The sequence below is a fragment of the Centruroides sculpturatus genome, unplaced genomic scaffold, assembly GCF_000671375.1.
Source record: "Centruroides sculpturatus isolate CEXI.00-Female unplaced genomic scaffold, Cexi_2.0 scaffold79, whole genome shotgun sequence".
In the NCBI taxonomy this organism is placed as follows: domain Eukaryota; kingdom Metazoa; phylum Arthropoda; class Arachnida; order Scorpiones; family Buthidae; genus Centruroides; species Centruroides sculpturatus.
This window is the reverse complement of record NW_019384415.1, coordinates 968,152-980,569: the sequence shown is the minus strand read 5'-3', so window position 1 is coordinate 980,569 and position 12,418 is coordinate 968,152. Positions and strand designations below refer to the sequence as shown.

The 12,418-nt window shown below is 30.2% G+C and overlaps 1 protein-coding gene across 7 annotated transcripts in view; it reads right to left on the bottom strand.

Annotated features, from left to right (window-relative positions):
* Positions 1–10,675, bottom strand: part of LOC111619163 (breast cancer metastasis-suppressor 1-like protein) — a 28,859-nt gene extending 18,184 nt beyond the window's left edge. The window contains exons 1-3 of one of the 7 annotated variants that reach the window (XM_023360849.1): positions 10,549–10,675; positions 7,621–7,728; positions 838–994 (exon numbers count right to left, since the gene is read on the bottom strand). In XM_023360849.1, the coding sequence (XP_023216617.1) occupies positions 838–973 (136 nt within the window). In that variant the 5' untranslated portion in view covers positions 974–994; positions 7,621–7,728; positions 10,549–10,675. Of the gene's footprint in view, positions 1–837; positions 995–7,620; positions 7,729–9,693; positions 9,853–10,548 lie in introns of those variants that run through there. The other 6 variants (XM_023360850.1, XM_023360846.1, XM_023360848.1 and 3 more) reach the window with 6 other exon arrangements.
* Between the last annotated feature and the right edge of the window lie 1,743 nt (positions 10,676–12,418).

Sequence of the window (12,418 nt, the reverse complement as noted above, 5' to 3'; positions counted from 1 at the left end):
AGCACACATTGTTTAACAGAAACTAAATATGCTTATTAATCTCTGAGATAAACTTCCATACAGATAATTTGAATGGAAAGCTCAAACAATAATAATGTTGATTTATGTTTGATATTAATCCTATTAGAATGTAAATTTTATTAAACTGTTTGTTTTTGAAATAGATGAGAAATGACCTCTTAACTGTAAAATAGTTGTTTTACTAGACAAATTTAAAAATTCCATCAAAGCCAAACGATTTATGTTTGATATTAATCCTATTAGAATGTAAATTTTATTAAAACTGTTTGTTTTTTGAAATAGATGAGAAATGACCTCTTAACTGTAAAATAGTTGTTTTACTAGACAAATTTAAAAATTCCATCAAAGCCAAACGATTACAGGATTAAATTTGGCTAAATTTGACTAATAATAATTATTATTAGTAGTGGGAATTATTATTAAATACTGAGTATTTAATAATTACTAATAGAGGAAATGTAGCCTGATTTAATCTGGTAATTGTTTGGCTTTGATATAATCATCTAGATTTAAAATGTTTATATAATTCCATTAATCATTATATCATACTCTAAAATTCACTACTCCCAAATAATACTGTTTTCACAATGCCCTGTTAAGCTCAAAATAATAGCAAAATTTTTATTAATAGAACTCTTTCATATAATTCATAATATATTAAAAAACTTATGTTGGTTTATTATTATATTACATAGGTGAATGACTCATAAAATTTGATGATGATTTTTAATAAAAATATTAATATGTACTAATTGTTTTAAAATACTTTAAAATAAGCTTATTTTAAAACTTTAATATAAATAAGCAATAACATACCAGAACTATCATCATCTTCAGTTCCTGATCCAGATATTGAATCAGATTCTTCATTACTAGTTTTTTCACTCTCTGGTGAATCTTGATCCAATTCTTCTCCATCACTTTCATTAATCTCTTCTTTGATGCCTGGCATTGTGATAACAGAAGATATCTCCTAAAACATATTTAAATATATTTGTTGTGCAATATATATTCAATGTACAATAAAATAATCATTAATTAAATTATGTAAAAATATAAACTAATATTTTTATGTTATTTTCAATTTTTCAATAATCCTTAAGGGATGTTTTTAAAACTCTACAGTAGGGAAAGTGAGGCTTGTTACTAGAGAAACTTGTTAAAGATTAGTTTAAAGTCTCAGAAAGAAATGTAATATTAGCATTCCCTTTCATTAGTCCCATGGTTCAGGATTTTCTGTTCATTGATCTGAAGAGAGCTGTTAAGCTGTGACATCATTTTTTCTATTTTCATGCTTCAAAATTACTTTACATTATTTTTCATTTCATCTGTGTATCTCATGCATTTCACAAGATTAGTAGTTTTTCATTACTTTACTAGTTGTGTTAGTAATACAGTAGTTATGTTCTAACAATATAAAATTATTAATTAGTTCCTGAAAAAAACATGCTTTTAGAAAATATAATCTTATAGGACAAGTTGTTACAACATGTTGGGGACACATTGTTACAGTGTAATAACATGCCCCACCTATATTTTCAATGCAATATTACATGATTGTTTTTCTTTTTAGAAAATGGTATGGAATTACAAGCATAAAACTGATAGATAGAGGAGAGAAGAGAGAGACATCATCAGACAGATTAAAGCAATCTGCTGAAAAATGTAACAACAAATAGCAATTTCCTGAGACAGGTCACAGAGACATACAATGTAAACATGACATTATCCAGATATGTGAAAAAAATTAAAATGAGGGAGCAAAATTTAATAACCAAAACAAGCTATGCCGAACCAAAAAATTCCAGTGATCAGTTAAAAACTGGCTGAATTTATTAAGCATTCAGCAAGGAAATTTTTTAGACTTACAACAATCAATGCCAAATCATTAGCATATGAATATTAAAAAACACTATAAAATTGCAGCAAAATTTAATTAGAATGAAAATAAAAAACTCCTTAAGATTGGCTCTTAGGATCTTAAACAAAACAATCACTGCCTTAGTAAACCAAAACCCACTAGCCTTAGCTGCATGACAAGCTTCAATAAACAAAAATTTTCAATAATCTTAGTGAGGTTCCTGACAAGAATTACTTTAACTACCATGAAGTTTAGAACAGGGATGTGATTAGTAGTATGACTATTGAAATGTGCAAAGTATATGCAAAATACTCTGACCAAAAACATTTATGCACCAAAAAGAAGGCATTAGAACTGAATGAAACTATTAATGTGAATGTAATGATGATGATAAGTGAACACAGTATCATAGCAAAGGGACAATTTCCTATGCAACTATGGTACAATTTAAAAGAACTTTTAGTACAATTTTTCAATCTTTTTTAATAGCAGAACTCCCAACTTTATAAACTTTTCTTCTGGCACTCATACTTCTTTATCAATGTAGAGTTGCTGTGCTTTTAGTATTTTTAGTAATACACATAAGTGTTATATTTATGAGCACTGGAGCCAATCAGTAGCTGAGTGGATAAAATCATTGAACACTGGTAGTCAATCATAGGTTCAAGTCTCAAACAGACTGGACATATGAAATTTTCTGGGTTTTCTTCATATGTCTAACACCTGAATGGAGGCTAGTTTTCCATTGAAAATCTTTTCAGGTGGCAGTCCTCCTTGGCAGATTGCTTAAGTATTGTATAGCCTTCTTCCATTAATTATTTTGTTCCTTTAAGTGTCATTGCAACACCCTGATTGAAAACCACATCACCTCGCGTTTTTAGTTATGTTCCTACTAACCAATACCGTAAAACTAACCTTAAATTATATTTTTTTGTGTAATCTTAACAGCACTGAAGAGGGGTTGGGAATTTAAGCCAACCCGAAATGCATATGAATTAGGAATTTTTTAAATAAAACGTACGTTTCCTAACCAATTGCTGTCCGTTCGTCTACCAACTCGTTTTGGATTACACAGACGCTACACACTGCATTTGATGATACAGCAACCATGTCCTCTACACCACTGCTTTAGTATGTTGTAAGACCTCCGTATTTGAATATATATGAAAATATGACAAGGTATGAGGAATGCAGGCATCACATGCTATCCTTCAACAGACATTGCAATTTCAACTTCAGATCCTTTACATTAATACATGGCTGAAGATGGTGTCCCTAATTCTGAAATGCTTGATGCACAAAAAATCTGGAGACCATGCAGGCTAAGAAAGTGCGACAATGTGACAAACATTCTGTACTTTTGCTATCACATGGATCAGAGCGCATCAGGGAACGTTAGGCAACGAAAAGGTTGATCTCTTGGCAAAATCTGCAGCTAATGACATCACTGCTCCTATTGCTTATAATAAATATAGTCAACGTACTTTGCGCCGTATACTTTGGGAACATGCTCTTCATTTATGGCAAATTGAATGGGATCGCAATGATCATCATATCACTCATGAATACATTCCTGACCTACGTAAATTTTTCATGATACAGTGGTATTCACCCACCTACTACACCACGCAGCTGTTCACCAATCATGGCAAATACGCTTCATACCTTGTTAGGTTCACTGAAAGAAACTCTGACCAATGTCCTACTTGTCTTGTGACAGATGGTTCCAAACATTATTTTTATGATTGCATACTATTTGATCGTGAACGACTAGAGCTAAAATTACTACTAAATCAACAAGGAATTAACTGGCCCTGCCAATTATCAGACATATGGACATCTCTTGAAGTTTATAATGCCTTCACCAGACTTGCTAAAAGTATCTCTAAAATAACACATCAAATAATATAACGCTAAAACTACATGCACAATCTCATTAACTTGTCTATGATGTGGCTGAACGATAATATTTCAATTGAATGATCGTGCTTCTGGACATGTACCACATTTTCTGTGAAAATTTGTGTTTTTCAAATTGATTCACCTTGTGCATTAGCCAACTATATACTTTATATCTTTAGAGAATAACATTTCCAACTCACAGGGAGTGTGATTTGGAAATGAGGAGCAATCACTAGTGCCAATCTTCATCCAGTCATATTTTGATCATTATTAACTGGTGTCTGTGAACCATCTCTCGGCAGTGTTGTCCTGATGGAAGTGCTCTGCTTTCCTATGCGTCAACCACCCGTCGCGTTCATTGTCCTAATCGCAGTGCCTTGGATGTACTGTACTAATGGAACTACAGTGAAATTGCGCTCAAGAATAAGGCTACGTGCTATAGGTAAGTATTGTGCCTCATCGAATAATATCTACAGAGTTTGCACTACTCTCAAAGTTTGCATCCTGAAAGCAATACTACTGTATGTGATATACAACTGATCATCATGGTCTGATTATGTGTGAACCAAAACAATGTCCCTCAACAATCTTATCTATTTATTTTTATTTTATTTCATTTTTTTTATTTTCGTTTGTTTTATTTTTTTTTGTTTTGTTTTATTTACCATCACTACAACTTAATGTTATTTAATTTTCTTTATGAATATATATTGTAACGTATTTGTATTGTTTATCTCCTGGTAATGCTCCATGCGGGGCCAGGAATGTACTTGACAGTACATAGTAAATAAAAATGAATGAATGAATGAATGAATGAAACATTCCTGAGATACCCTAGCTATGGTGGTTGAGCATTATCTTGTTGGAAAATGGGCTGAAAATAACCATTTTCCAGCAAAGATAATTGGAATTTTAAGATACTCTTTAAGGTAATTACCTGGTATGCAATCTGACTACAACTGTAATCATTTACATACAAAAAAAATCATACTCCTAGAACATAATTCTGGTGTGATAAAAAAAAAAAAAAAAAAAAGTTCACCATAAACATTTTCAAACTGCTATGAGCTCTTCCTCAGGTGAAAAAGGGAGTTTTTGATGGGACGGAGCAAACATTAACAGTATATGAGATTTATTATTATTTTTTTTCCTCATATACCGTTAACTGATTGCTCCATCCCATCAGAAATTCTCTTTTTCACCTGAGGAAGAACTCACAGCAGTTCGAAAACGTTTGTGGTAAACTTTTTCTTTTGTTTTTTTTTCATCACACCAGAAATAGGTTCTAGGAGTATGAATTTTTAACACATCTTGGTGTTAATGTTGTTGTTGATTTCATTTACATACATGTCTGAGACATTGCTATATGCAGAGTTTTTCACTAATCAGACAATTCTATCTAGGTGCATAACTTTTTTGTTAATGAGTGTAATTGCAAAGGATGTAAAACAAGTAGCTTCCACTACTACTGCTGAACAGGATAATCTCATCACAGTAGTTTATCCTATAAATGCCACCGGTAACAGCATTCCATCTCTTTTCATATTTCCAAGGAAATGTTTTAAAAGATATTTTAAAGTAGATGGGTGTCCAGCTGTATAGGAACAACCATTCCTAGAAGATGGGTCACTAGAGAAGAAATCTTACTTTTCATGAAACACTATAATCAATACTAGGTGCAATGTAGTCCTTTCAGCTATACCTTCCCACTTATCACAAACTCTAGTCACTAGACAAATCAGTATATGGGACATTGAAAACTTATAATTGTTTTTAATGAATGAATGAATGAAAAGCAACCTGGAAATGATAATGGTCATTTATAAAATTCCGATATTGTTGAATGTCCTTACTAAATGCTTCAAATTCAAGATCATTACTGGTTTTCATTCAAGTGATATATGACCGTGACCATTCAAAGATATATTCAGTAAAGAAGACTTCATGCCATTGGACAATTCAATGGTTATCACATTTTAAAGAGAATGCTGAAAACTATAGCATCTAATAAAATTTATAATGAAACAGAAATTATTGTTAACAATAATGGTAAACTAATGTCTTCCAAGATCTTTACAGTCTGAAACAATCAGAAAACTAACAAGTGTGTCATATAGAGTAAAGAAGAGATTCATCCCTATCTGATGGGGCAAGAGTACAAACAAAAAACTGATCACAGGAAAAAATCTTGTGTTTAACCAATACTCCATGAAAAATGCTAGAGGAAAAATGAACTAAAACTTCAAAAATTAAAAACTAACAAATAAGAGAAAATTATTCAACAGAGATCTTAGAAAGCAAAAATTTCAACAAAAAGACAGCAGAGAAATTTTCAGAAAGAAAAACAAGAATTAGACATAAGTGGCAAATATAACTCTTTGTTTGAATTATCCGAAACTAGTCTCCATCAAAAGGCAACAAAATATGGATACAATGCATCAGTTGTACATGATGGGCTCATTCTTCTTGTGTCAGTAGCCACAATAGTTTCATTGTTTTATCTGTGCATTTTTGTATGTTATATCTGTGCAAATTTGAGCAGTGGTAGTGATGAATGAATTTTTATTTCAAAATTTATTCCCCCACTTTTCAATTTTTTGTCATGTTGCACAAACTATTAAACTATTTTGTAATTAATCACTTGAAAAATTATGTTAAAGCTTTTTGTCACAATTTGTTCTAAAAAGTGTTTGTTCTGAATTAAGTTACCATTTATTTGTTTTTTTTTAAATTCAAAACACATTAACTACTACTCTAAATACTTGTTTTTCTAATGTTAGAAGTAAACAGAACAAGTAAAACAGCAAAACCGTATTAGTACAAGACTATGTCTCAGAGACTCACTACTAAGTGATGCATTTTCAATGAAATTAACCTATACAATTTCAAAATTTCTGTCCGTTGCGTGTCAGCCTGGGTTGAATTTTTGTTGATGCGTAACAAAAATTTCTTTTTTGAAAAAAATAATCATGGCTATTGTATCATCTGAAATTATTTTTTTATTTTGCACAAACAATATACAGTTTAACCCAATTATAACATCATTGGATGTAACGACAACCCTAATATAATGTCAAATTTTTATTGGTCCCACGATTTTACTATACTAGATAATGTTTAAAAACATACTTGTAACAACATAAAACCCTGTTTTAATGTCATATCTGAAGCAATCCCAAATTTACAAAATTAGATTACAAATTTTATTTAAAAAAGAAAATACTACATGTTCAGTCCTAGGGTCAGAGTCCACTTCCTAGAATGACTGTGGGTAGTACTCTCACCACCTGACATCGGTTTGCCTGTTTGTAGAGAGAGTTGCCATTTTGTATTTTATTTTGACTCGGTTCTCAGTCCTCTGAGTACCTGCAAGTCTGGTTTTTTTTTATGCATGCATGATTTGGGTACCTAATACTCTGTGCCAAATTGCAACTCCTGACATGTACTCCTTCATACTTCTAAGATGGTAACACTGCAGGCAGTACAATTTTATAAAAAAGACATAGTCTTGTCAATTAACGTATTAATTAGCAAAATCTGTATTAAAAATATTTTTCTTCATAAAACATTTTTATCTTCATTTTGAAACCCTGTAACAATGTATCCCATATTGTAACAATATGCACCACTAGGAAGCATGTTAAAATGTTAATGTCTTATGAAATATATTTTTTATAATACCTATATTGAATTGTTTGTCACAAAAAAATTAATAATATATATATATAATACACACCTGAAAATGTCAAATGGTAAAATGAAAAAAGTTACTGATTAATATTTTAATAATATATTAAATTTATTAACAATAATAATGAATAATTACTAATAACTACCTTCAGTACACTCACTTGCAATAAGTAAATATCCTACATGTTAAAAATTTTTTCCCACGTATCTGATCACTAGGAAATTACCAGATCTCCTCAATTTCAAAATGCATCCTGAGTTTGAAAATCAAATTTTAAGATTATTTTTATGAAGGAAAAAATTTTTAAATAATCAATTTTATTAAGATTTATCAAACAGCAGCTGGAAAAAAAACAATTCAAATACTATGAAATAGTAATATTATCATCTGTGTGTTTTATTTCCATTCTCTTGTGAAATATAACAACTTTGTTTTAATGCTGCATCATAATGTCATCTTGAAGTCATTTTAAACATTAAAAAAATGTTTAATTTAATTAAGCAATTTTTCCAGCAAAGTTTATTTGAACATATGAATGTTTTGGACAGTAGACAATTGTTGTTTTGGCTAGTAAACATAAGACATCTTTACTTTGGACAACTAAAAATGAGTAAAAAGCATGTATTGCAATTGAGGAAATACAGAATATGTCATATTAATCATTTTACTAAGTACGCTAAAGACATCTGATGTTAAAGGGAAAGAAACATCACCACAGCCTTTAGAAGTGGTAGAAAAAAGTGGATTTTCCCTCATTTTGAAAATAATATATAATATAACCCGTAAAAGTCAAAACTCTAAGACAAACTGGTAAAAGCTGAAAAAAGTTATAGTTATTTCAGTATTTCTGCCAAATTTTCTCACATCATAGTGTCCAACACAGAATTTAAAATATAAACAAGAATGTATGTGTTATACCTCTGTACTAATTCACATTTGTTACATCCTATCAAAGACAAAACTGCAAACAAGAATTAAAATTAAAACACCTGACAAAACATTAAGAATTAAATTAATATATCAATATTTATTTTACTTATTGAGTTTTATACAGGAGGATCTGAGGTTGGAACACCAAATTCCAAAAATGTTTTCCAGATTAAAAGTATTTCCATCCTGGTTTCTATAAAGTATGATGTGTTTTGGGACTTTTTTTATTTTTGTATCAGATTTAAAAGAGAATGGAACTCATTGAAATCTCTAATGAATTAATTATAAACTCAAGATTTTCTTCAAAAACATTTTTCTCGTTAATTAAGTTTATAATATTTATCCTATTTTTTGAAAGTATCCTGAAAATGTTTAGCATTTAAATAACCTTTACTTTTAGTCTTACATTAAATTTAAAAACTGAGCACAAGTGGTCAAACCCTGTATTTTTTTAACAGTCAAAATACTGTGCTAGTTCTTTATATTTCACTGTTATACTTGTTTTGTTTCCATCGATACTTAATCAAAACCATACTAATCTTTCATTCTATTAGAGATATAATATTTAATACATAAAGTACGGCACTGTTAACTCAATTCTGACATTTGAAAAGATTAATCCACTTTTGCCTTTTTCCTTTCAATTTATCTTAATTACTGTAATAATGATTAAAAATTTTCATTCTCTAATATTGACCTGATTAATTTCATTTATTAAAAACATTAATTTCCTTCAAAATTAATTTAAAAATACTTCCAAATCATAAAAACTTTTCATTCGAAAAACATAATTGTAAGACCTATATTTTTTCCTCTTCTTAACTATATAAAAAGAGAATACCAATGAATTTTATCATCAAACAAGAGATATATTTTAATAAATATATAATACCTTTAAAATGATAACACAGAGGGGTTATATCTATGGTTTACAATTAATTAATTTCACAGTAGATGTATATATTAATGTATAATAAATATATCAGCTTTGTTACATATTAGTTTAATAGTTAATCAATTAATTAACAGTAGAAAAAGTTTAATTTTGGTATTTAACGTTGTAAACTTGATTCTCAATGTAAAAATCTATAAATATAATATTAAAATAGAAAAATCATATTAGAAATATATCAATTATTATAGTAAAGATGAATGATTGTAAAATCGTTAAAGGTGGAATAGTAATTAAATGTTATATATGATACAGTTTGGGGTTCATACGATCAGACTAAAAATTCCCACTAGTATTATTTACTAGCTAAACGAAATAGTTTTAAAACATATTTACCATTTTTACAACGACTTACTTATTAATAAATTACCAAATTATCATTTCGGAAAACATTGCAAACGTCAAAATAAAACGAAGACAGAAACCGCAGACAGAAGGACAAACTAAATCGCTTCAATGATTTGATTATTCTTCAGCGCCCTCCTCCAAGACACTTTCAATCTAAATACAGTATTGCCAGCTTGACATTTTTTATTTTATTTTTTTANCCCCCACACACTACCAGGAATTACTCAAGATCAGGCATGCATGGTGTATCCTTTGAGAAAAAAATATCTAAAAAAGATGCACATTAGAATCGAGAAAATAAATACTAACACTCATTTTATTAGATGGCACACAATAAAAATAATTTGTAAGTGTTTTTATTACGTTTATCTGAATAAATTTGTTTGTAACAAAGTTTTACATTCAACAAAATATTTTGCCAAATCTGAGAAAAAAATTTGTCGAAAGAAACTTTCCTTTAGAAAATTTAATTAAAATACTTGAAATATTACATCTATGACGTAGACTCGTGACGTAACGCGTGACGCATTGCAACGACAAATTCGAATTCGTTCCATTTTGTATTGTTGCCGACGCCATCTTGGAAATTTATGCTTTCCGGAAATTGCGAGTTCTTTTTCCCTCCATTTTNTAATATTAAAATAGAAAAATCATATTAGAAATATATCAATTATTATAGTAAAGATGAATGATTGTAAAATCGTTAAAGGTGGAATAGTAATTAAATGTTATATATGATACAGTTTGGGGTTCATACGATCAGACTAAAAATTCCCACTAGTATTATTTACTAGCTAAACGAAATAGTTTTAAAACATATTTACCATTTTTACAACGACTTACTTATTAATAAATTACCAAATTATCATTTCGGAAAACATTGCAAACGTCAAAATAAAACGAAGACAGAAACCGCAGACAGAAGGACAAACTAAATCGCTTCAATGATTTGATTATTCTTCAGCGCCCTCCTCCAAGACACTTTCAATCTAAATACAGTATTGCCAGCTTGACATTTTTTATTTTATTTTTTTAATGTTTGTTTAGATTGGATATCATTTACGTTGGGCTAAATATATTTTAAAAATAAAAATATTTTTTTTATAAATAATATAAAACATTCAATATAATTTTTATCACAAAGTTAATAAAACAATTTTATTTCGTACTAAGTAGCATTGGAAAGGCCACGGATAAAACAACCGAATACTGGTAGTTGGTGGCGGGTTGGCCACGTAGAGTTTTCTTCATGTTAAAGAGGTGGAGAAAACAGGAAAACTCCACGTGTTCAGCTCGTCCTGGAGTGGCGCGAACCCACGACCGAACTACCAGTGTTCGGGAAACGAACCACATGGCCACCGGTGTGCCTCGATTATGACGAACTGAGTAACAATTTCATAGCTCATAAAGTACAAAAAGAGAAGATATAATAATAAATTTTATTTAGTCATCCTTGTAATCTGTCTTGTAATTTTTCTTTAAATTTTTTGTTGTAATTGAGGTTTTCTTTTTTGAATTTGTTAGGTTTTGTTAAAAATTGTTTTTTTTTTAATTTATAAAAAGCTGTTTTTTCTTTGTTATATTAAATAACTGTACTTTAATGGTACATAGCATTCTATTTCCTGTTTAATTACTTTTTTATTTAATGCAATAAAAGTATATACTAATTGAATTAAGTGAATTTATGAATTTTTCTTATGGAATATACAGTCCCTGGCCAAATTATTAGACGCACTATAGTTTTTGTGCAAATCTTAATTATCAGCTAGTACAATTTGGTCTTTGAATATTTATTACTAATGAATTTAACCTGTAATGTACAGTTTACTTTATTACATAGGTGTTAACACAAATAAAACGTTATATTTATTGAAAATTTTTGTTTTTATTAACATTGTAAAAAAATACAAAATCGCCATCTAGATTTTAGTATTTTGTTGAGCCACCTTTTGCAGCTATGAGAGCCTCAATCCGGCGCCGCATGCTGTCGATGCAAGACTGGACCGTCTTCTGCATTTGTGGATGGTGATTCCACATATGGATAATTTTTTTCCAAAAGCTGCGTTTTGGTTGTGATGACCTCTTTGTCCACTTTCCTCTTCATGAGCTCCCACACATTTTCTATGGGGTTTATGTCGGGACTATTACCCGGCCAATCCAACAGAGGGATATTTTGCTCTTGTAGACATGTTTTCACAGATCTGGCTGTGTGGCAGGGAGCTCCATCTTGCGTAAAAACCTGTGGCAGCAACCGATTTTACAAGACTTCCTTATATTGGTCTTGCCTCATGGTGCCTTTTACTAAGAACAGGCGCCCAGTGCCCTTGCCACTAATGATGGACCAAATCACTACTTTCGTGCGGTGATTAACAGTCTGAATGACGCAGTCAGAATGAAATTTTTTGCCTCTACGACGACGGACAAAATGAGCTTTGTTGGCTAAAATTTCAAATGTGCTTTCATATCTAATTCGGACCTAAGAAAACAAGAAAAAAATATCTTATGAATCATGTACCTACTGTTAATTTGTCTATTTTATAGTAAATAATATGTATAATGTTAAATTACGGATCTTCAGAAGTCTACGTTCTTATCACGCCACTGTTTGGTCCACTCCAAATGTTTTGCTTTCATTGCAACTGTTAACTTGGGTTTTCTTGCTAGTCGGTAAGCCATAAAATCCAGATCTTTCAATTTTCTGCGAACATGCGCT